The sequence below is a fragment of the Brassica napus genome, chromosome C8 (assembly GCF_020379485.1).
Source record: "Brassica napus cultivar Da-Ae chromosome C8, Da-Ae, whole genome shotgun sequence".
In the NCBI taxonomy this organism is placed as follows: domain Eukaryota; kingdom Viridiplantae; phylum Streptophyta; class Magnoliopsida; order Brassicales; family Brassicaceae; genus Brassica; species Brassica napus.
Genome location: NC_063451.1, coordinates 32,932,951 through 32,959,552, shown reverse-complemented (window position 1 = coordinate 32,959,552; position 26,602 = coordinate 32,932,951). Strand labels below are relative to the sequence as shown.

The 26,602-nt window shown below is 35.8% G+C and overlaps 2 protein-coding genes across 2 annotated transcripts; one reads left to right on the top strand and one right to left on the bottom strand.

Moving 5' to 3' along the window:
* Positions 1 to 12,920: 12,920 nt before the first annotated feature.
* LOC125591601 lies at positions 12,921 to 14,885 on the bottom strand. The gene is made up of 2 exons (XM_048766088.1): positions 14,554 to 14,885; positions 12,921 to 14,218 (listed from the first exon to the last, which is right to left on the bottom strand). The coding sequence occupies exon 2, from the start codon at positions 14,189 to 14,191 to the stop codon at positions 13,022 to 13,024; it is 1,170 nt and encodes a 389-aa protein (XP_048622045.1). The 5' UTR covers positions 14,192 to 14,218; positions 14,554 to 14,885; the 3' UTR covers positions 12,921 to 13,021.
* A 1,664-nt stretch (positions 14,886 to 16,549) lies between these two features.
* On the top strand, positions 16,550 to 20,693 carry LOC106447716. Its single transcript, XM_013889700.2, has one exon. The coding sequence runs from the start codon at positions 17,400 to 17,402 to the stop codon at positions 19,119 to 19,121; it is 1,722 nt and encodes a 573-aa protein (XP_013745154.1). The 5' UTR covers positions 16,550 to 17,399; the 3' UTR covers positions 19,122 to 20,693.
* The last annotated feature ends 5,909 nt before the right edge of the window (positions 20,694 to 26,602 follow it).

Sequence of the window (26,602 nt, the reverse complement as noted above, 5' to 3'; positions counted from 1 at the left end):
TGCTAACTCAAATATGGAGTCTCAACATGAAAATTATGGCGGTAATAGAGGCAGAGGACGTGGAGGACGATCCAACTGGAGAGGAAGAGGTCGAGGAAGAATCGGCAACTTCCATGCTCAGCGAGAAGCATACAGACAAGGACAAGCCCGAGATATATCGCATATTACTTGCTTTAAGTGTGATAAACTCGGTCACTACGCACAAGACTGTCCTGACAAGTTGCTTAAGCTACAAGAAACAGTGGAGAAGAAGGACGAAGATACTCAGGACGCCGACGAACTAATGATGCATGAAGTGGTTTATCTTAATGAGCAAAAGGTAAAACCTAGTGTCTTCGCGTCTGAACAAGATACAACAAACATATGGTACCTTGATAACGGAGCAAGCAATCACATGAGCGGAAACCGAACGTTCTTTGCAACACTCGATGAAAGAATAACCGGAAGAGTCCGTTTTGGTGATGACTCTCGAATTGACATCAAAAGAAGAGGTTCCATTCGATTCATATTTGATGGTGGTGAGAAGAAAATACTAAAAGATGTTTACTATATACCTGGTTTACAAAGCAATATAATCAGCTTAGGACAAGCTACAGAAGCTGGATGCGAAGTGAGAATGAAGGACAAGGAACTACACCTTCATGACCGTACTGGGCACCTACTGGTAAAGACCACACGCTCTCCAAATCGCTTATACAAAGTCATCCTTGAAGCCGATACAGTTCAAGTTCTTCAAATCTCTGAAGCTACAGAGTCACACAAATGGCACTCTCGTCTCGGCCATGTAAACCTAAATACAATGAAGTTGATGATCAGCAAGGAACTCGTGACTGGCATACCCCATCTCGACATCAAAACAGAAACATGCGTGTCTTGCTTGCGCGGGAAGCAAGCTCGAGCTCCGTTTCCAAAAGCGACGTTACACCGAGCTACTCAGCCTCTCGAGCTGGTTCATGGGGATCTCTGTGGGCCAATTACACCTGCCACGCCAGCACATAAACGCTATGTGTTTGTACTCATTGATGACTTCTCTCGATACATGTGGATAATACTATTAAAAGAGAAGGGAGAAGCTTTTGATAAATTCAAATGCTTTAAAAACGTTGTGGAACTCGAAACTGGAGCTTCAATAAAGACATTCAGAACCGATAGAGGTGGTGAATTTGGATCACACGAGTTCAATCTATACTGCAGTAAGAATGGAATCACTCGACACTTAACGGCTCCATACTCTCCACAACAGAATGGAGTTGTGGAGAGGCGAAATCGAACTTTACTTGAGATGACACGGAGCATATTAAAGCATATGGATGTACCAAGTTGGTTATGGGGCGAAGCAACAAGGCACGCTACTTATCTGATAAACCGAATTGCCACAAGATCCCTATCTGGAGGAACCCCGTATGAAGCCTTACGCAGCAAGAAACCAAACCTGAGACACTTAAGAGTGTTTGGCTGCGTATGTCATGCTAGAACTGAAACCGCAGGAAGGAAGAAACTTGACGATCGATCGCGTGTTCTTGTTCATCTAGGAACAGAACCCGGGTCTAAAGCTTATCGATTACTCGATCCAACAAGCAAAAGAATTATAGTGAGTCGAGATGTTGTATTTGAGGAAGATAAGAAGTGGATATGGGGCTCTAGCGAAACAAACAGAGGATCTAATGACGACAGCTTCTCTATTGATATGCGAAGTTTTGAGAATGACGAAGCAAACACCGAGCCACAAGATGTACGAGAGATTTCGGATACAGTCGAAGTTAATGAAGAAGAACAAGAGATGGAAGAAGAGCTTACTGATGAGAGTGAAGGACAAACTCAGTTGAGAAGATCAACGAGAGTTAGTTCAAAGCCGGCATACCTTGATGACTACGTTCTTCTCGCAGAAGCAGAGGGAGAGAGACTGCTAATGATTCTGAATGAAGAACCTTGGGATTACAATGAAGCAAAGGAGCATGAGGTCTGGGTAGAAGCATGTAAGGATGAGATTGGCTCTATTGAGAAAAATAATACGTGGATACTTGTTGATCTTCCCTTAGGTGTGAAACCAATTGGTTTGAAGTGGGTTTTTAAGATAAAGAGGAACGCAGATGGTAGCATCAGTAAGTTTAAAGCGAGGTTGGTCGCAAAAGGCTATGTACAAAGACACGGAGTTGATTATGACGAAGTGTTTGCGCCGGTTGCTCGGATTGAGACCATTCGACTTGTTATAGCAATAGCAGCCTCAAATGGTTGGGAGATACATCACCTCGACGTAAAAACTGCATTCCTCCATGGTGAGTTAAAAGAAGACGTATACGTCACGCAGCCTGAAGGATTTGTGATCACGGGAAAGGAAAGAAAGGTATATAAACTCAAGAAGGCGTTGTATGGTTTAAGACAAGCACCTCGTGCTTGGAACGTAAAGCTTAATAGAATACTTCAAGAGCTTAGTTTTAGAAGATGTTCTAAAGAACCATCTCTCTATCGAAAGGACAAGAAGCAGCATGTTCTGATCGTGGTTGTGTACGTCGATGATTTACTTGTTACGGGATCGTCATATCAAGACATTATTGAGTTTAAAAGGGATATGTCAAAAAGATTTGAGATGAGCGATCTAGGGAAGCTAACCTATTACTTGGGCATTGAAGTTCATCAGCATAAGACAGGAATCTCGTTGAGGCAAGATAGATATGCTGCTAAGATTCTCGATGAAGCTGGAATGAGTTCTTGCAACTCAACGTCTGTTCCCATGGATGTCAATGTAAAACTTTCAAAGGCAACACATGAAAAAGGCATCAACGAGCGCGATTACAGAAGAGCTATAGGTTGTCTTCGTTACTTGTTGCACACTCGTCCGGATCTTTCATATAGTGTTGGGATTCTCAGTAGATACATGCAGGAACCAAAGGAATCACACGGAGCAGCTTTAAAGCAAGTACTTAGGTACTTACAAGGAACATGCTCCCTCGGTCTTGTGTATTCTCGATCATTAAAGCGTGAGATAACAGGCTATAGCGACAGCTCACATAATGTCGACGAAGATGATGGTAGAAGTACGCATGGTCACGTATTTTACCTAGATGACAGTCCGATAACTTGGTGTTCACAGAAGCAGGAGATCGTTGCACTTTCATCATGTGAAGCAGAGTTTATGGCCGCTACAGAAGCAGCCAAACAAGCCGTGTGGCTTCAAGAGTTGCTAAGTGAAGTTGTTGGTCGAAGCATTGTTCAAATAACTATCCGAGTTGACAATAAATCAGCGATCGCATTGACTAAGAATCCAGTCTTTCATGGCCGCTCAAAACATATACATAGAAGGTTCCACTTCATACGTGAATGTGTTGAGAATGATCAGATAGAAGTTGAACATGTGCCAGGGAATGAACAGCGAGCGGATATATTAACTAAGTCTCTTGGAAGACTTAAGTTTGGTGAGATGAGAAGTTTGATTGGAGTTCAAAATGTTGGAGAAAATGATTCAAAGCTTAAAGGGGAGAATGTTGGGATAAGCTTGGAATAGCTTGAAGATAAAGCTACATATAAAATAGGAAAGTCCATGATGATTAGGAGTTATCTTGTTATCCTATATTGAGTGTGTTTAGGACTTTATATTTTATATATATGGAGATGTCAAGCTTGTGACATAACATATGAGCTTTTGTGACTTGTGATCTTGTGAGTTTGATTTGATTGAATAAGAGAAGGACTTCTTATTAACTTGTGATTCTACATAAACCTTATCACTTTTGGTTTAACATTCCCCCACAATTTAGTGTGGATGATGCTGAAGCCACCAGTGCCCGGCTCAACTACCGCCCTGGGGGCCCATGATATTAGGAATCCATTTTTTTGAAAAAAAAATCCAAATTTTATTAAAAACAAAAATAAATATACATATATTTCTAAGCTTTTTATTTTATATGTTTTTATATCTAAATTTGTAGAACATTTTAAATAAATATTTTTTAAAAAATCATGCTAAAATTGTATTTTTAATTATTAAAAGATCTAAATTTTTTTTTTTGCCCAAAGACCCTTATAATTAGCCATGAGCCGGCCTTGGAAGCCACACCAAGTTTGGAGTGTAAATCATTGAAGCCTCTAATGGCAAAGACTTTGTGAATACATTTGCTAGTTGAGCAGATATGATGAACCATGAGAGTTCCCAAAGCAACTTGTTCCCCAGCATAGTGAAAAATTACTGCAAAGTGCTTAGATTACTTGTGTAGAGCAAGATCGGCAAAAAGGTATAATGTTAACAAGTTATTGCAACATAGCTCTAGTGAATCTGAAGAACACAAATGTCAGCCAAACATATTGGTTAACCAAGTGATTTCTGCAGCCGTATCAGATAGAGTTCTGTTTTGTACGTTGCTTTTGTGGAATTCCGAGAAATGGTTTGATGTGTCTGAACTGCCCAAGAGATAATATTTAAGCCTACGAATACACAAAAAAAAAACTATACACCTACTTGTCCCAAGACAACCATACCAATCACTATCATTATATGCCTTGAAAGTGAAATTACTGTGAATAGAAAAACAGATTCCATGACTTGTTATTCCACAAATATATCTGAAGATCCTCTTCATCAAATTGAAACCAGAAACAGAAGAGAAAAGCATATTTTAGTTGACTGAAAACTGTGTATATCATATTTGGTCATTGTGAGGTATCGAAGCTTACCAGCCAAGCTCCTAAAGTAAGTTGGTGCCGAGAAGGGTTCATCTTGATGAGCAAACTGATTGAGTTGAAGAGGAAGAGAAGTAGGCATATGAGAGAAATCCACCATTCGAGAAATCTCTAGCAGATTTTCTACCTGCTTCTCTTGGTTTAGAAAAACCCTCTCAATGAAAATGTGGTTATATGCCTAAGAAGTTCTGCAACCTTCTTTCATTCTGACCTCTTTGTTTAGACTAGCAACGAACTGATTAAGTCATTGTTGCTTTCTGACAAAATCATATTATCAACATAAAGAAGTAGCAGAATCACATCTCTGTTCTTTTTATAAGCAAATAGAAATCGATCTAATTTACTGCAGAAGAAACTAAATATCAAGAGGTACTTGCTAAACTTCTTAAACCATGCTTTTGAAACTAGTTTAGACTCATAAATAGCGTTGATGGATTATCTGGATCAATAAACCCAAGAGATTGATGCATATATAAACCAGTCAAATCTCTATGAAGAAAAACATTTTAAACATCCGGTTGTTTACTGTTCCATTTTTGAACTGTTGCAGTGTCAAGAACAGCTACAACCGTTGGTGATCTTACAACTGTACTATAAATATCCGAATGATAACATGCATAACAATTGTGGTGTGGTTCTAATAATAAGAAAAATATATAGATAAATAGATATGCATAAAAAAATTTGTTACTATTAATGGCAGTGCACTGCGGTGCGGTTGGTCACCATTTGAACCCTAAGTTTCAAGATAATCTCATTTACTATGTTAAAACTAAAACACAATGAATACTCTGTAAAGCTCAAGACTAACTAACTATAAACGAAGAATACAGACTTCACGGATTATGCTAGACCATAAAGGATACACGAGATCAAATCAAACCGTACAAATCCAAGACGTGAACCGGGAACTAGGTGATTCCTTCAGCCTTCTTGCGCAAACCTTTTAAGCAGGCCCGGCTCAAATATTAAAAGGGCCATGTGCTGCCTTATTTATTTTTCAATCTTTAGTTATATTATAGTTAATTTAAAAGCTAGGACCTTAATATTTATAATTCTTAACGGAATAGGGCCCTAATTTTGCAAAGGAGAAAACAGGACCCTGTGCAAATGTGCTGTGAGCACATGTTCTAAGCCGACACTGCTTTAAGGTTATAGACTTACTGAGTGTTCTGCCGTACTTGCAGGTTTAATAAATTTAAAAACATTTGTAAAAAGATGTATCTATAATATCATCTTAGAAGTCAGTTTTTTACGTGTCGCGTTTATGTTAACTCTCACGGTGGTTGATTACGATGATACCATTAATGAATCAAATATATCTAATTATTATTATTAAATATTTATTCTATTTTTTTCTTTTTTTATTTAGGTATCCTTTTTCTTTATTTTTTCAAAAAACTAATATAATAAAAAAAATTATAAATTTTAAAAACGAAAATATCTTTTAAAAATATTGTGTAATTCATAATAAGGAAAATTCACAAAATAATCTTGATTTTAAAGTACAGAAATAATCTTCCCTATTAAAAGATAATCTTAAAAAACATAATATATATTTTAAAAGTATTAAGCATTTTATTTAAATAAATCTATTTCTCAAATTATTACAAAATAACTTAATAACATAAATTAAGATATATTTAATGAATAAATTTTAATTTAATCTTTTTTTTTATTTAAGTCCCCTTTTATATTTTTCAAATTAACATATATGATAAATAAAATATTAATAAAATTTAAGAAGAATATATTTTTATATATATAATGTGATTTCATAAAAAAGAAAGTTTAGAAAAATAATCTTGATATCAAAGTAAAGAAATAATCTTCTCTTTTTAAATTTATCAGTTATGTTTTTATGTAACTTTATACCTATCATCATTTTATTTTTATAATTTTATTTTTCCAAATTAACATATACTAAATTACTAATAAATCAAAATAGATCTACACATTTAAGATGAACAACCAAACTAATATAATGAATAGAAATAGTTATACTTTAATTTGACGAAATATATGTAACACAATATACCCACAAAATGAGTAACTAGACCAATTCAATTTTTTATACAAAGTCAAACACTAAATTAAAATAATATTTTTATTTATAGTAATATTTTTATACATATAAATTATAGAAAAGCTCAACATATTACAAATAAATATGAAATTTCAAATAATATTATAAATAAATATATTAACCAACTATTACAATTAAGTATTTTGTATAACTTATATATATATATGACTATCATTGTTATATTTGTTTATGTAGTTTTGAATCGTCAACACTTTAGTTTACTTTTACTAAATATGTTTAAAAATCTAAGACAAGAATCAAACTACAGAAAAATAACAAAATTAATCAAAATTTTAAGTTGCACAACAAAAATATTATAGTTTTTTTTTTTTTTTTTTTTGTCATCAACAATACAGACTCATACTGACTCTGTAAACCAAACCGGGTAATCTTCATCCATGTGAACGACGAAAGACGATTGCTTTCTAGCACTGCGTGCTAGACTATCCGCCTTTGAATTGTGCGTTCGTGGTACATAGATAAGCTCTGATCGGGTGAAACTCTCTTTCAGGATCTTGATATCATCCAAATAATTTGCAAAAGCTGGCCATTCTTCTGGTTCCGAAACCATTTTCACCAATTGAGAACAATCTGTTGCAAACGTGACCTGAAATTGACGTAAATTCCTCATACATTCCATTGCCCATAGTAGCGCTTCCATCTCCGCATGAAGAGGCGAAAGACTAGCCCGAACATTCCTCGCCCCCAACAATCCATTAAAACCTTCCAAAGTACTAAGCCAACCTTGCCCTGAAAAAGTAACCCCCTCTTTCCACGAGCCATCTGTGAAACACCATCTTCCTGGGATCGACGGCAATATCATATCTATTATTGGTGGTGGCATCCTCTGGTCATTCACAACTTGTGCCTCAGCCCACAATGTCGATTCTGTTTCCGCCAATTTAAGCGTATCCATAGGGTCCATATCCAAATTGCTGAAAACTTTATTATTCCTAGCTTTCCAGATGTACCATAGTATCCATACAAACTGGTGATCCTCCATCTATGGTAAAACTCTCCAGAATAGATGATCCATGTTTGTGAAGAGAGAACTTGTTGGGAAAATAGTTGGATTTGATGGTATCTTCGAAAGAGCCCAAACTTGGAGAGCTGGAGGACATTCAAAAAACACATGATTTATTGATTCCTCAGGAGCTCCACATCTTGCACAACAAATATCCCCTTGAATCCCCCTTGCTTGTAAATTCTTCCGCACTGCTATACACCCTGTCACTAGTTGCCATAGGAAATGTTTTAGCTTTGGCGAACACCGTATTTTCCAGCAGAAAGCCTTCAATACATCCACTGTGGGACCAATCAGTATTGGTACTCTTTCTCTATCTGGATAAATCCGCTCTACCTGATATCCTGATTTGACCGTATATTTTCCATTTTTTGTAAAGTGCCATCCATCTCTATCAACCCGCTGAGTCCTGCTTAGGGGAATACTTTCTATAAGTTTCGCATCCTGAGGGTCCACCAAAGCCCGAATTGCGTCTGAATTCCAAGTACGCGAGGTAGAGTCAATGAGGGACTCTACTGTAAGGTCCGAGTATAAATTATGTTGATTTTTATTAGCTGGTCTCGGGCGAGTGGTTGGGAGCCAAGGGTCATTCCATGCGGATATAGAAGACCCTGATCCCACCCTTTTGATTAGTCCTTTGCTAACCAGAGATCTAGCAGAAATAATACTCCGCCAGCCGTATGACGGAGAATATGAACGAATCGGTTCCAAGGGTGAAGCATTCCTAAAATACCGACCTTTGAAAAACTCGAGAAAATAAGGTGTCTGGCTTCTCTATTAAACGCCATAACTGTTTACCAAGCATCGCTGTGTTGAAATCAGTGATATCTTTAAACCCCAGACCTCCATCATCTTTGTCTACACATACCTTGTCCCATGATTTCCAGTGTATGCCTCTTGTACTTCCCCCTGGACTCCACCAAAATTGTGATACCGCGCTTGTCAGTTTTTTCACCGTTGCTTTAGGCAATCGATAGCAGGACATCGTATGATTTGGTAATGCCGTAATCACTGTTTTAATGATCACTTCCTTTCCACCTTTTGTGAAAAACTTGAAAGTCCACCCATTGACTCTATTACTTAAACGATCTTGTATAAAGTTGAAAACTTGAATCTTTGATCCCCCCAGATTTTCTGGTAAACCAAGGTATGATCCCATTCCTCCAAGATTCTGAATACCCAAAATATCCCTTAATTCTTGTCTGACAGATTCTTCAATCTTATATCCAAATTGAATGGATGACTTATCAAAATTAATTAGCTGCCCTGAAACTGCCTCATATTCTTTTAAAATCCGAAGAATAGTTTGACACTCTTCCTTTTGAGCTTTACAAAAAAAAGACTATCATCCGCAAAAAGCAAATGAGAAATCGATGGGCAAGCTCGAGCCACCTTCATTCCCGAAATTTGTTGCCCTCTCTCTGCCTTTTTTATATTTGCAATTAAAGCCTCAGTGCAAAGAATAAATAAGTAAGGCGATAAAGGATCTCCTTGACGTAAACCCCTATGTGGAACAATGAGGCCACGTGGTTGACCATTTATAAGAACCCGATATTGAACCGATGAAATACATTCCATCATCAATTTAATCCAATGAAGATCAAAACCCATTTTCTGCAATAAAGCCTTAATAAAATCCCATTCGACTCTATCATATGCTTTGCTCATATCCGTTTTTATTGCCATATACTTTCCTTGACATGCTTTATTGGTCCGCAATCCGTGAAACATTTCCTGGGCGATAAGAATATTATCAGAAATCACTCTTCCTGCCACAAATGCCGATTGAGTTTCAGATATGAGTAAGGGAAGATAGATTTTCAATCGCTGACACAAAACCTTGGAAATGATTTTATATCCGACATTACAGAGACTGATTGGCCGCAGTTCTGTCATCCTTGTAGGTCTCTCCGTTTTTGGTATCATACAGATATTAGTAATATTTAATCGTGCATCCATTGCCCCCGAAACCAAAAAATTATTCACCATCTCGACCAAATCATTCTTACTAATATGCCAGGAGTGTTGAAAAAATAATGCTGTCATGCCGTCCGGTCCGGGCGCTTTTTCTGGGTGCATCATAAACAAAGCCTCCTTAACCTCCTCCTCCGTCGCTATCCTTAATAGACGTTGATTCATCTGAGGAGTGATACCCGGTGTAATCTCTGTCAGGAAACTATCGAATTCCGATGGAGAGGTGATAATAAATAAATCTTCAAAATAGCCTACTGCCACCTTTTCCACACCATTATCCTCTGTAATCCAATTCCCATTAGCATCATGTAGTCCTACAATTCTATTACGGACCCTCCTTTGCTTAGTCAAAGCATGATAAAATTTTGTGTTAAGATCACCAGAAGAATACCACATGTTCCTACTTTTTTGGTACCAATAATCTTCTTCATCCTTGTATGCGCCTTGTAATTTCCTAGACACCTCCAAAATATCCTCTTGACATCTGTTATTATCCATTTGTACCTCTTCAAGTGCCTGTTGTAGCTCATTTATTTTTTCTTTTCCGTAGGGTGGATTATTTTTCCGCCATTTAGCAATTTCATGACGACAATTACTAATTTTTCCTACGATACTCTCTGCTCCCCCTCCTGATCTTCCTTCACTATGGTCTAGCCAACCCATTGTTATTGATTCCAGGAGACCCGCTTGTCCAATCCACCTCTTATCGAACCGAAATTGTCCTTTCCTTCTGGGAACTTTATCTTCTAAATAAGCCACCACTGGCCGATGATCAGAAGCCACCATCCCAAGATACTCTGTAAAGGAACATGGAAATAGAGTATGCCACTCTTCATTTGCTAGAGCACGGTCCAATCGACATCTAACCATCACTGCCCCTTTCCCTTTTCCTCTTCTCCCTTGCCAGGACCATTTATTTCCTTTAGCCGGAAATTCTAGTAAACCACTATTCCTTATCATGTTATTGAAAGGGATAAAAGAATCCGCACTCCTTATAGACCCTCCATCTTTTTCATGATTTCCAGTAATCTCGTTGAGATCACCAATAATAAACCAGGGTTCAGACCTCGCCAGTCCATATCTAGTTAACCGTTCCCACACGTGTTCCCGCATTTGTTGAACCGGGTCCCCATATACAAAGGTAAGGTAAACCGTTTTACCCAGTGCCTCCGCTTCCACATCAATCATTCGGTTGCTAGAATATAATACCTTTACCTGATACTCATTATTATAGAAAAGCGCTAATCCTCCACTTCTCCCCACTGGGTCTATTGTGACCAGATTATCATATCCAAAGTGAGCTTGCCATTTTTGGACAAACTCTGGCTCTTGTTTTGTCTCTGCTAAAAACAAAAAATCCGGCTTATGTTTATGCCTTATCTCGCTCAAATAGCTTAAAGTCCATTTACTTCCCATTCCTCTACAATTCCAACTCAATACCCGCATTTAAAAAAAATTGTTCTTTTTGTGCTCCGGAGAGCCGAGTTTATGGGTGTAATGATACCCTATATCCACATTCCAAATATTTTCCTTTATTTGTGATCCAAACCATTCCATAACAATCCAAAGTGATACCACTAATATGGTCCAATTGTTATCACTTATCCTCCATAAGAATGTAAAACCGGTTTCATAAGCAAAAGGAGATCTGCAATCTCGTGAACCGCAAGATCCAACTATTATATACCCAAGAAAATCAATTCCATCATCACAGTTAATATCTACAGCAAAACAGTTTATTGCACCAAAATACCAATTTTTTACACTTGAAATACCTATTCGTTTTGAGGATATTAACGGCCTACTTGCATTGACAAATCGATACAACTCACTAGGCCCAAAAAAGAAACGTCTATACATATTCCAAATTGCGTATACGTTCCATTCAAACCAAACCCGAGGTTGACAATATAAAAAAACCAGCCACCTCCTTATTGAGATCACCAACGGTTTCCACACCTTTCCACGTCTAGAACCATTAATATTCATTGCCTTACTCTGCAAGTAACCACAAATCCATAACCCTCTTAATTTAATCTGAGCTAAAGTTTGCCATCGAAAAAATTCAATCGATATCAATTTACGCCAAGCCAAGATCAGCCCTTCCATTCCATCTTTCCACCATATAAAATTATAACTATATAAACCATAATGACAAAGATAAGACCATACTTTCATAATAACCACTAGGTACTCAATTCTAATAGCCCACCATATCTCCCACCACCACACTTGTTGAAAAACAAGGCCTAGCGGCCTTAGTTTGTATCTACTCCATGTCGCTTCTCCCCTTAAGCTCAAACCCTGTAGTGCAAAAGCCAATAGACCTTTGTCCCGATGAATCACCATGAATTTCCATTGTAATCTCAATCTCCGGACCATAATTATTGCAACTCTATCCCATTCTTCCTTTGGGAGAGATTGCGACCTGAAACAAAAATAGATACAAGTAGGATAGCACTGCAAAAATGTTCGAGCCCGCCACCAAATCCATTGTTCCCTATCATTTTCCAGTCCAACTTTGCAAAGTATCCTTGTCCTAGACCTAGGTAACCCGTAGACCAGAACAAAAGCAAACCAAACATATGACTCAACTGTGATAATTATCTCTAATAGACCCGAGTACCAATAACTGTAAACCTCAGTATTATTCCAATGATCAAACAAGCGTGAAAACACAACCGACAACCAAAGACAACACCAACAGCCCGACTCTATAAAACCCATAATACCAGATAACAAATAGATGCTCCAAGAGCTTATTTGGAAAACTAAAAGCTTAAAACCATAACTGAAAACCCTGTTACTTAAACCCAATACGAGAGACATTTGATTCATAAATTATGGATTTTTCATTCCAGTCTTCGGGTTTGAAGTGCCCTTAATCTCCTGGTGCTTGCTGTGATCTTCATGAAGTGTACCTACCTTTGCCGGAGCTCGTTTTCGCGGAGACACAAGCGCAGAAGCTATCCTCATCTTCGTACTCCCCGCGGTGCTAGGCTTAAAAAGCCTCTTGCGAGTTCCTTGCTTCTTCGCCACATCTCCTTTAACATGTGCTTTCTCCACCTCCATATTTTCATTTTCTAAATCTGCTGGAATAGCTTCTTCATCATCTTGTTCCTTTAGCATTTCCTCAAATTCCCCATCTGAGCAATCTGGTAGATCGTCTGCTGCATCCATATCTATCCCATGCTCAAGACAGATAGCTCTACACTCGTCCATGTCCAGTACTTTATCATCCTCCAAAGTTGACGGTTCCACTATCAGGTTTTGATCATCTGAAGCCCTTCCTCTGCATCCATAGGGTCCAAAATTACCTCAGATCCTACAGCTTGAGTCTTGGCCAGCTCTTCTTGAAAATCCTGAGAGGGGAGAGTTTTCTCAGACTCTTTAGGATTTTTTATTTCTCCCTCCTCCTGAACTACTTCTTTTGGAGCTCCTGACTGACCTGAGGAGGATCTATTACTTCCTCCCTGCCCCTGACCCTCAGCCCGGGGTTCTTCTCTTCGGGAAGATCTATGTCGAGAACCATCTCCCTCACCCCTAAAGCTCCTGTGATTAGTAAAAGGCCCCTTATTGCCTCTATCAGCCACTTTCACCCATTTTGAGTCAGCCTCTTCCACCATCTTGCCTTTACCCTTCCCATAGTAGTCCCTACCGTCTCTTTCCTTGTGTTGTTGATTCTGATTTCCATTTATGACCACTCCCTTATAGCTCCGAGCTCGATCATCGTGTTTCCCACCATCATACCATCCTCCATTTCCTTCTCGACCCTCTCTTTTCTTCTCAGGCAATGCCTTCTTAGCAAGAGGGCATTTCTCCTCCTTATGGCACAAGCTAGAACAAAGTGGGCAGTATCCAAAGAGCTTCTCATACCTCAATGATATTGCTGCTTCCTCCCCCTCGTAAAATTCTCCACCCTTGAAGTCCAAAGTTGTTTCAAAGCAAAGCTCCTGAAACGCGTCCACCACCACCTGCACTCTGCAGTGCTCTACATCTACTGCTACTGTTCGTCCAAGTGCATCACCGAGGCTCTCAAAGGTAGGCACCGTCCTGAACTCCATCGGAACACCTATCACCATAATCCAGAACGTTATCTCTGATGGGAAGAGCTGCGACTTCTTCGGTTGCCACCGTGCTAACGCCAACATCCAGTAATCAAAATGATACGGTTGCAGCTTCAGTACCGTATCTATCTCCTCCTCTGTTTCAAAGTCGAACCGAAACTTGCCAAAACCCAAGTCCGTTCCAACAACCCTTTCCTCCAGCTTCCAAATCTTCGGTACGTTCTGGATGAGCGCCTTCATTTCCTGCTCTGGTGGATTCATGCATCGTCCAATCAAGGACTTAGAGTAAGTCTTGATTAGTGCCGAGTTATCAAAGTGAGGCACCGAGATCTTCATTCTTTTCCGAGCCGTTTCTCCTTCCTTCATGTCACCACCATTGCCGAGAAGTTGGCTCTGCGTCATAGTAAACAGAAAAGGGAAAACTTTCTCTTTGTTAGAAATAGTCGCTAAAGAAAACGACAATGATATACAACAAAGAGAAGGTTCAATATGAGTTTTATAATAATCCCGGTTTTCCAATTCCTCAATCCCATATCGCCTCCCGTTAATGACATATATCTCAAATCCAATCTCATCATTGAAAATCCAATCCGCCATTTTCCATAACCACTCATGATGATAACAGATCCAATATCTCCATATCTCAATTAGAGCAAAGCCTTGATCACTTCGTATATTTCCTTTCATAGGGTAAGGAAACATGATATTTTTGTAAGCAGAAATGATACCTGTAAATCTCCATAATTCCGTTTTGATGACAATCGAAATCATGCTCCAGTTAAATACCCGCAACATCCGCAAAAATCCCCAATTCCATGTTTCGAAAACCCATTCAAATCGCCTGAGATCTGAAGATCTCAATTCAGAACCCCCCAAATCCTTCCTTTGCTGATCTTCTGCTCCATTATGTAACTCGTATCCAATTCCAGGATCCCATTTTTGAGAAAGCATCGAAACCCTAGATCATCGCCTATGTCGCCATAGTCCCAAAAATATTATAGTTGAATCGGAAAAATAAATGTTATCTAATATATCCAAATAACAACAAAACAGTAGAGATATTTAATATTCAAAATTATACGTCTAATTAAAATAACACAATGTTATTTAAAACATTCATATTGATTACAAAATAAATAACAGAATAATTAAAACTAAAATATTAATAAATTATTATAATATATTTATTTCATAATATGTATATCCATGCATGAGCACGAGTGAATCACCTAGTGTTATCAAAAACCATTAGAATAAATTATTTTCATGTTTTTGAATTATTAAATAACTAAATAAATATTTAAAAAATTATGTATACAGTTTTTTTTTATTTCGATAAAATATCTTTAATTGCGTAATATAAAATTGAAAATATTTATATATACATAAAACTACATACATGATTTATATTTATTTTTAAAATATTATGATGTAAAATATTTTTGGCTAACGTAATATAGAATCTTCTTAGATAATTATGATTGTCAAATTAATGAAATTCATTTATAATTTATGGTTAATTATATATTAACAAATCTAATCTAATTATTTATTATGAGTAATAAGAATTTGAACGCTCTAATTTTTAACATGAGAGAGAAAAACCACTTCGCAAATAATAGTATAAAATATTTTTGAATTTTCCAACTTTTTCAGAAATTATCGCAATGAGTGATTTTGATTGTCTTAATTTGTTTATCTTAAACGATAGATGATTCATTCTATCTTATGTGATATATATATATTAAAATATATCCGTTTTAATATTACTAAAAAAATATAATATAAACATATATATAATATTTTAATATTTCTAAAGTAAATATAATATAAATTTAGCTATTATATTATAGTTAGATTTTTTTTAATTTTCTGAAGATAATGATAAATTATCAGCTAAATTACTAACATCATCTATTAAGATTAATAATTTAGCATAAAATATGACTAAATCTAGAATTATGGAGAGCATGACAAATCATCAAATTCGCTTCTCAAATATAGTATAGATAGATATATCTGATTCAATGCCGACCCTGAGATTTTGGGGACTCTATACGATTTAATAAAGATTTAATAGTTTGGATGAGGGAGCTAAACTTTCTTTTTACAAGTTTGGAGGTCCATGTATATATAAAAAAAATCAAAAACTTTAGAAGCATGATTTCGTTAATTTGGCCCATGACCGGCCTTGATATGATCTATACTACTATTTGAGAAGTGAATTTGCTGATTTGTCTTCTTCTCCATAATTTTAGGTAGTTTTTATTATTTATCATGTTTTTATTAGGTTTGAGCTAAATCATTGATTTATTGATAGTTTTTAGCTAAATCACTAATTTATTAATTTAAAAACACCCTTAATGAATCTTATATATAATTAAAAATGAATTTAATTTTAATATTATTAAATTTATGTTATATTAAATATTTAGTTAGTTTTTTATTTGTCTTCTTTTCATAAGGTTTTAGACTTTTAGCAAGGTTGTTGATTTATTATTAGTTTCTAACTAATTCACTTATTTATTAATTTAAATAATACACTTAATGAATTTTATATATAGTTAAAAATGATTTTTAATAATTTTAAAGTTATATGTTATATTAAATATTAAATAATTGATTATATAATAATATAATATAATTATCACAAACATATTTAAAAATAAGTTATTTTTATATATCTTGTGTTGCTATCTTAAAAACTATTTTTATTATAAAAGTTAAAAAATTAAGATACAAAAAAACTAAATATTATTCAAGCAAAACCATTTATAAAGATATTTTATAAACTATTTCTAAGATATGAGTGTTATAAAAATATTAACACAATAATAAGTACTACCTCTGTTTCATAATATATGGTGTTTTGGCTTAGTGTACAAAGATTAAGAAAATTACATTCTTCTAAAAAGTATTTTTAAAGATATAATTTTAAAATCATTCAACTAATTATAATAAAAAAAATCGTAAAATTTTATTGGTTGAATAGTTTCCAATAAAGCTAATCTTAAAATCTCAAAACGTCATATATTTTGAAACAACTTAAACTTTCTAAAACATCATATAATTTGAAACAGAGGAAGTATATATTTTGATGAAAAATATTTGTCATATATAAATAATTTGATGTTTGATTTAAAAAATTTGAAAACATAAATAATAACTTATTATGCTCGTTTTAGATTAATGAGACATAAACTAATAAATATTCATAAAAGATCATGCCCACATGTTTGGGCAAAACACCTAGTTATCTATATAAAAGTGTGTTGGTTGATCCAATCCTGAACAAAAAAAAAATACAAATTCAGATTCTAATAAGTAAATTATTTGGTTTTCCTTTTTAGTTGTACAAACATATGGCAAGATCCCATCTATATATAACGTAGCCTATTTGGGCAATGCAATCACTTAGATTATCAAATTTGTCTATTAATTGTTGTTCAGAGTCTTCCTCCATCTTTCTGCGTTTTCGATCATCAGCCTCTAGACTCGCTGCCTTGAAGGATACGCTACTAAATTCTATAAAAGAACACTAGGGTTTCAATATACGAGCTAGGGCTTTGGAATAATGGCATATAATTTTGTGGATTGTCTGCGAAACATATGGTCCTTTTCAATGATTGATACTGACCTGAGAGACTCAAAGGAGATTGCAAACACACTCTCAGTGCCTGAGAGCACAAAGACCTTTGTATTTGCTATCAGAGTCCCTGAGCATGACTCCACTATTCACATACTCTCTTCTCAGAGTCTATCTATAAGATCTGTTATTGACGCCGAGTGTCTTATACGTGAACTCCGTCCTGATGCTGTAGTAGCTCAACTGAACGGTCCAGCTTTTGGAGAAGAATCTCAAGAGATTGATGATGGCTCTAATGATTCCATCCCCACGTCAGTTTTCAGAGTTCTTACACGTTGTTTTGTGGATAAAACTTTTGACAAAGAGAAGTACGAAAGTGTTGCCGGGAACTTGGTTTTGAAGGAGATCTTTGGGACAAGTTTCAATGGACATGTATTGGCTGCCAAGAAGGTGGCTGAGGAGGTTGGTTCATCGTTTTTGGTTCTTGACTCTCCATTCATTATGAAAGGTCTATCTAAATCTCTCACAACAAAATATTATAATGGCTCTGCTATAAGCTCCACAAGGTTTCAGATAACCAATGATGCACATGCACTGATGCTGAAACTGTTATCTTCTCATATAACTCAGCTCGGTAAAGAACTTATCCCATCAAGCTGTCTTGCCAATGAGATGGAGTCTGATAGTGTTAAGCTTCCAGAATTTGCGTACTCCATTTATAACTTACTTGTTGATCTTCACAAGATATTCAATGGTCTCCCAGCTATTAGGAAAGCTTTAGACAGCGCCACAAAGATGTTGTCTGATGTAAACAGAGGGGAATCCGTTGATAAAGAGGCTCTTCTTTCTGAAGTATATCTTTTCAGGATTGCAGTTGAAGGTATAAGAATTGCTTTGAACAATTCTGGTCGGCTACCTATTAGGAACCTTGGTTATGTATCTAACCAAACCCAAGTTCAGTTCTCGAATCTCTCTTCTAAGGAGAAATCTTATGCACTTATGGCAGCTAATCTTCGTGATCAGGCTAAAAAGTTTAAGAAGATAGTAGCAGTAGTAGACGCAGGTAACCTTGCAGGTCTTAGGAAACACTGGAGAACTCGTGTTCCTCAAGAAGTTAAAGATATGTCTACTGAGTACACGGTACTGGACTCTGACAGTAATGATTCTAACTTAAAACCAGTGGGTGCGGTTGGTGCAGCTGCTTTAACACTAACCAAGATCATTTTAGATTTGAAAGCCCTAGCTCCGCTGAAACCTTTCTTGACAAACACGCAAGAGGCAATCTATTTGTCAAAGGCATCTTTATCTGCCGAGACAATCAGGGGAGTAACACAATATATAATATATTCTGCTCAAGATACGAGCTTCTTTTCCGTTCAAGCTACACTCTATTCGATGATAATGAGGAGAAGACGAGCAAAACCTATTGGCACCTTACCAATGGCTATGTTTGGAGCCAGTCTAGCAACTTGTGCGGGGTTGCTCTTCTATGAAAAGGGGATCATGTGTGCAGCTGAGACTCTTCCTTCAGCTCCTTCGATAGCAAAACTGGGACATGGGATTCAAAACTTACGTGAGGCGTCTAAGGAAGTGACAAGGATAGAAGACAAAAGGACACAGAACACAATGGAGCGGCTTAGTGAGAGGCTAAGGAACTTCACGCTTCATTATTCATTATCTTTCAGTTTCAAAACCAAATTTGGTTCGTAATTGTATTTTCAAAACGGTTGTATATAATATTTCCAATAATACAATATCAAATATTTCCATTAATGTAATATTTAATTACACTGATTAGCATTTGTAATATGTAATATTTAATTACAGTATCTTCTTATATCGCCTAAGAGACCAATATTACCATGAAACTTTAGTTAAGTTTATTGAGTACTAAAATAAATAAATAATTAAATATTAATGTCAACAGTCCCAAAGGGTGTATTTTTTTTTAAAGAGATAGATTTAGGGATCAATTCAAAATTTAATGTTATTCATTTTGTGATTTTAATATTCATGTACTATTCAATCGTACATGTTTATAAAATAGATTTGAATAGTTTTTTTTGTTAAGAAACTATAAAACACACAAATTTCAGGCAAACTTTCGAATTTTAAAATATTAATTAAAGTCGACAAATTAGATTTAAAACTCAATAAAGTTTTCATTAATTTATAAATTTTATATAAATTTTTAAATAAATTAAAATACATAAATAAATAAATGACATCCTCTTAGACGGGCTAAATTCGCAAGGTATATAAGTAACATATATCTGAGAGATAGCAAATCTCATATGTAGTTGGACAACCTTTGTGACTGTCACATAATCTATTAATAGTATCATACAACAAAACTTTGGCTGCTCTTTGTCTCACCGGAGTTAATGGCTGAAGCCTTCGCCACCCGTTCGGCGGTTATGTATGCTTCCACTTTGAATATTAAATCCTTGATGATCTTGTTTGATTTCTTGTCTCGGGTGAAGTTGTTGAAGGGAAAAGGTTCGGTTCTAGTTTTGTTCGGCATTTTATTCGACATCTATCACTTTAGATCTATTTTTGATATTGTTTCCTTTTCGTATGTATCTTGTTTGAGTAATGAAATAGCTGATTTAGTGGCAAAATCAGCCTTTTCCTTGTTAAACTCATCCTCCGTCAATGGAGTCTAGACTCTTTAAGATTTGAATGAATGAATGTGTGTTTGATACCAAAAAAAAAAAAAAACAAAACTTTGGCTGCTATATTTTCAGGCTCGACAAAATTTCTGATTACTAATGATGCACAGGCACAGATACTGAAATTCTTGTCATGACATATCACTCAGCTCAACAAAGACCTTAGCCCATCAAGTTATGTTGCTATTGGACTTTCCAATGAATTATGTATCAAACCAAACCCAAGTTCAGTTCTCAAAGCTCTCTTCTACGGAGAAATCTTATGCACTTGTGGCAGATAATATTCGTAGTCAGGCTAAGAAGTTTAAGAACATAGTAGCAGTACTAGATGCAAGTAACCTCGCAGGTCTTAGGAGGCATTGGAGAACCTGTGTTCATCAAGAAGTCAAAAATACTAGGAGTTTTCAGGCGCTATCCACATAAATAAAAATTTAAATATAACTTTATTTTTATTTTATTTTATAAAATAGGTTATATTTAGACATTATTATTTTATATTTTAACTACATTGGTTTGGAAAAAATAAAATCTTTTGTAGTTTTTTCTATTTGGTTTAACTATTTCACGTTTATTTAAAATTTATTTCAATCGAGTTCAGATAACATTTTATAAAATAAAACTTTATATTTATATTATATTATATTTAATGATTATTTATTTTAAATGTCTCTTATCACATAGTTTTAATTATGTCTATATATAGATATATATATATATATATATATATATATATATATATATATATATAAATTCTAATAATATAATATACATGCACCATGCACATAAATAATAATTTAAGTATAATATTTTTTTTAAAGATTAGTTTGAAATTGGAAATTATTCTTTTATATTTTAACTTCAATGGTTTGGAAAAAAATAAAACCAGAAATGTATTCTTTTGTGGTTTAATTTCTTTTGATTTGCTTTAACTACTTCACTTTTATATTATTTAAATTTCAACAAAATTAAGATTACAATTTTATAAAATGTTTTTTAATTTAAATTACATTGTATTTATTGCTTATTTATATTTGTAATTATATTTGGTTTACTTTAGGAATGCGATATATATATATAAACTTAGTGGTGATATAAGAGATTGGTTATTAATATATCTAAACAGTTTTGTCAAAATAAATATTTATACAATCAAATTACATTAATCGATGATATTTGATTTACCGTATTAAAAAAAATTGTCAAAAATTTTAAAGCTATATAAAGAAAATTGTACATGTCATAATTAGATATATGCCATGATTTTTGAAAATCATGTAATCATTTTTTGTTGTGATTGAATATAGCGATGACACATGTACAAATAAATTCAAAAAGATTTGTTTAATCTATAGACATTTTCATACTTTCCAATTACACTATAGGACACTTACATCTCCAACCCCACTCTATTTTCTACTATAAAATAGAGTTTAAAGTAAAAGTACTTCAATGGTACTCTATTTTTCATTCACTACAAGAAAACAGCGGTATTCTGACGGACATTCCGAGGAAACACAAATTTTGTGTTTCCTCGGAATTTCCTCGGAATATACCGACGGAATTCCGAGGAAATACAAATCCGTCGGAATATTCTTATGGAATACCGAGGAAAAACGTATTCCTCGGAAAAAAACTGATGAATTCCGAGGATATATTATAGCCGTTAGAGAACCGTTGGGGGATTTTAAAAATTCCGAGGAAATTCCGACGAACTAGCCGTTTCCGTCGGAATTCCGTCGGAATTTCCTCGGTCTGTCGGCAGGATTTCAACTATAAATACAAGCACCCCTCTTCCTCTTCATTCACTCCATATCTTCATCCTCCCTCTTACTCTCTTTACACACGAATTTGATTCATAAAAAACATGTCTTCTTCAAATTATTTTCGTTCTTGGATCGATCGACCTCATTTGGATCCGAACACGAGATTGCTTACGGAAGAATACCAACGAGGTATAACCGAATTCATGGGGTTAGTTCACCGATAACCGGAAGCAAAAACAGGTATGTTAAGATGTCCTTGCTCTAATTGTAAAAATAGAAAGGTTATTAAAGAGTGGGATGTTTGGACTCATCTATATTTGAGTGGGTTTACACGAAGTTACAAAATTTGGTATCATCATGGGGAAACTGATTATGAACATGGTAGTACTAGCGAACCTCAGCCAGCGGTTAGATTAGAAGAACCAATTAGAACAGATGTAGATTATGGTGTAGGTACTGAGCAAATGGTAAATGATCATTTTAGAGGGAAAGATTTACCCAATGCACAAGCTAGGAGATTTTATGATATGTTGGATGCTGGAAAGCAACCATTGTACGAAGGTTGCAGAGATGGTCATTCAGCTTTATCATCTGCTACAAGATTGATGGGCATTAAAACATATTATAATTTGGCTGAAGACTGTGTGGATGCGATTGCTGATTTTGTAAAAGGTATTCTACCCGAGGATAATGTAGCTCCTGGTTCATACTATGAGGTTCAGAAACTCGTAGCTGGTCTTGGTTTATCGTATCAGGTAATAGATGTATGCAGCGACAACTGCATGATTTATTGGAGGGCGGATGAACAGCGGGTTACATGCAAATTTTGTGGAAAGCCTCGTTATAAAGATACGAGTGGAAGAGTTTCAGTGCCATATAAAAGGATGTGGTATTTGCCTTTGACGGAAAGGTTGCAGAGGTTGTATCTGTCTGAACGCACAGCGCAACCAATGAGATGGCATGCGGAGCACTCAACAGATGGTGAGATCAGACATCCTTCAGATGCAAAAGCGTGGAAGCATTTCCAATCAAAGTATCCCGACTTTGCGTATGAGAGAAGAAATGTCTACCTTGGATTATGTACTGATGGTTTCAGTCCGTTTGGCAAGAGTGGAAGACAGTATTCTCTATGGCCCGTCATTCTTACACCATACAACCTACCCCCAAACTTGTGCTTGCGACGAGAGTTTTTGTTTCTCTCGATTCTCGTTCCCGGACCAGAGCATCCTAAGAGATCACTTGATGTGTTTCTTCAGCCACTAATATATGAGTTACAACAACTATGGGCTCAAGGTGCTGAAACATACGATGTTTCGTGTAAAGAAAACTTTCAAATGCGGGCAGTACTAATGTGGACAATAAGTGATTTTCCAGCATATGGTATGTTGTCTGGATGGACAACGCATGGAAGGCTATCATGTCCATATTGTCAAGATAACACTGATGCTTTCCAACTAAAACACGGAAGGAAAACGTGTTGGTTTGACTGTCACACGAGATTCCTACCACCTGATCATCCATATCGTAGGAGTAAGAATTTGTTTACGAAGAACAAGAGGGTGTTTGACAGTCCACCTCCGGAAATTTGTGGAAAAGATTTGAAGATACAACTAAGAGATTTTGGTGCAGAAAGGACGCCAGACGTCGGTGGACATGAGCGTTTTCCGGTAGATGATGTTGGAAAACTACATAACTGGCACAAAAAAAGTATTTTCTGGGATCTGCCATACTAGGAGGATCATCTGCTAAGGCATAATTTAGATGTCATGCATATTGAGAAGAACTTTTTTGACAATCTCATGAACACGATCCTTAATGTTCAAGGTAAAACAAAGGATAATTTGAAGTCAAGACTGGATTTAGTCGATATATGTGCTCGTTCAGAACTTCATGTTGATGAGAATGGTAGGGCTCTTTTTCCCATATACCGACTTGATGCAGAGGGAAAAGATGCGTTCTTTGATTGAATTTCAAACGATGTGGAATTTCCAGACGGTTATGCATCAAATTTGCGTAACTGTATCGACAGAAATGAAGGAAAGTTTACTGGCTTTAAAAGCCACGATTGCCATGTAATGATGCAGCGCCTCCTTCCGTTCGCCTTCAAGGAACTATTACCACGAAATGTTCATGAAGCAATTGCAGGGATAAGTGGTTTCTTCCGCGATTTATGCACGAGATCAGTGACTCTTGAAGGTATTGAAAATTTGAAGACTAACATAGCCGTGATTCAGTGCAACCTTGAGAAGATATTTCCTCCCTCATTTTTTGATGTTATGGAGCATCTTGTTATTCACCTGGTAAGAGAATTGGAACTTGGTGGTCATGTGCAGTATAGATGGATGTATCTGTATGAGCGGTATATGTTCCATTTGAAGAAGATGGTGAAAAATTTTAGTAGGGTGGAAGGTTCTATAGTCGCACAGATGATCAATCAAGAAACTTCAAACTTTGCCGAGTACTACTTTCCAACAGAAGTTCAGAGCAAAAACAGAAGACCTGCTCGGCATGATGATAGAGGCGAACGGGCAACATATCATGTTACGGTTCCAGACATTTTCACAGACGTTGGACGACTTAGCGGAAAACCAAAGGACCGTCGACTTACTGAGCAGGAGCGCAGTCATTTGCAAACATATTTGCTCACCAACTACGAAGACGTTCTTCAATATGAGAGGTAAATAAATTAGCTTACAAATTTTTATTTTAACAAGTTGAAATTTAAATCTTAATTAATTACATTATTGTCATCATATACAGGATTTTCATGGCAGAAAAGCGGTTCGAGTATAGATACGCCACAGAGGACGAACTAGAAGAAATGAAGCAGAGAGAATTTACTGGATGAATGTTTACTTATGTGAGTGCTTTAAACAAATTAAAATATATTTTATTACATATTTATACTAATTCACATTTATTGATATATATATATATATATATATATATATATATATATATATATATATATATATATATGTGCTATTAATAGGTGTCTGCTGGTTTGGCCAGAGGTGAAACATTTGACGATTGGATACGTGAGATGGTCGTTGGACCAAACTATGTTGTGAAGTCATATCCGAGATTTTGTACTCGAGGATATGCATTCACAACTCAGAAGAGGAGACGTTCGAGTACGACTTATGATGCTGGCGTTTGTTCTGCATCAGGAGATGATGTATACTACAGACACATACATGAGATTTTGGAAATCAAGTATTTGGGCATGGTTGGTTTGCGGTGTATTGTTTTCTATTTAGATTGACACGACAACACTCCAGATCGAGGTGTGAGAACAAATGCATTTGGTGTTACATCAGTAAATTCGAGGCGAAAGCTGCAATATTATGATCCTTTCATTCTTGCTTCTCAGGCCGATCAGGTAATTATATGTTAATTATTCAGAATGATTCATCATCATGTGTATTAATTTATAATTTTACTAATAATTTTCTAAATGTTACAGGTTTGTTATATCAAGTACCCCCGGGTAAGGAACAGAGATGATCCATGGGTTACTGTTACAAGACTCAACCCGAGAGGCCGAGTTCAGAGAAGTTCTGAGCTGGAAGACCCACTACAACCAAGCACATCCGGCAACTTAAGTGCAGCAGAAGATTTAGCTGGAGTTGGCCTTGTAGTCGATTTAACCGACTTCGGAGAGGAAGCCGTCGTTCACGTAGAGGATGAACCAGTGATTGGAGAGTTTCACCAAGATCTAGATTCAGATTCATCTGGTGATGACGACTCGGAAACAGACTACCATTGATTTTTTTTTTTTTAAAGAAATACCGAGGAATTTGTTTTTCCTCAGAATTTCCTCGGAATATTCCGAGGAAATAGGGGTTTTAAACCGAAAACAACGTTTTGCGGTTTGAATAACACTTATATAACCCTTATTAAGTGTCTTAGACTGATTATGAAGTCAAAAATTTGTTCCTTACCCTATAATAAACACTTTTCCGATTGTATGAATGAAATCCCCACAACATAAGAGAAACACTTATACACTTTAATGAACAGTAAAGGGAATACTTTCAATTCGTTTTGAAATTTGTTATTTCACGGTTTATGCTCATCTATACAAACAATCCTCAATGTTATGCATTACAATTGTATAAGAAATGAAATACGGCAAAAAAATTGATGTTTTGAAACCCCAAATACTAGTTCCTCGGTATTTGCTCGGAATATTCCGACGGAATTCCGAGGAAGATAAGGGTTTCCTCAGAATTCCCTCGGAATATTCCGAGGATATTCCGAGGAAATTCCGAGGAAATTCCGAGGAAATAGGGGTTTTAAACCGAAAACAATATTTTGCGGTTTGAATAACACTTTTATAACCCTTATTAAGTGTCTTAGACTGATTATGAAGTCAAAAATTTGTTCCTTACCCTATAATAAACACTTTTCCGATTGTATGAATGAAATCCTCACAACATAAGAGAAACACTTATACACTTTAATGAACGTTAAAGGAAATACTTTCAATTCGTTTTGAAATTTGTTATTTCATGGTTTATGCTCATCTATACAAAGAATCCTCAATGGTATGCATTACAATTGTATAAGAAATGAAATACGACAAAAAAAATTGATGTTTTGAAACCCCAAACACTAGTTCCTCGGTATTTCCTCCGAATATTCCGACGGAATTCCGAGGAAGATAAGGGTTTCCTCGGAATTCCCTCGGAATATTCCGAGAAAATTCCGAGGAAATAGGGGTTTTAAACCGAAAACAACGTTTTGCGGTTTG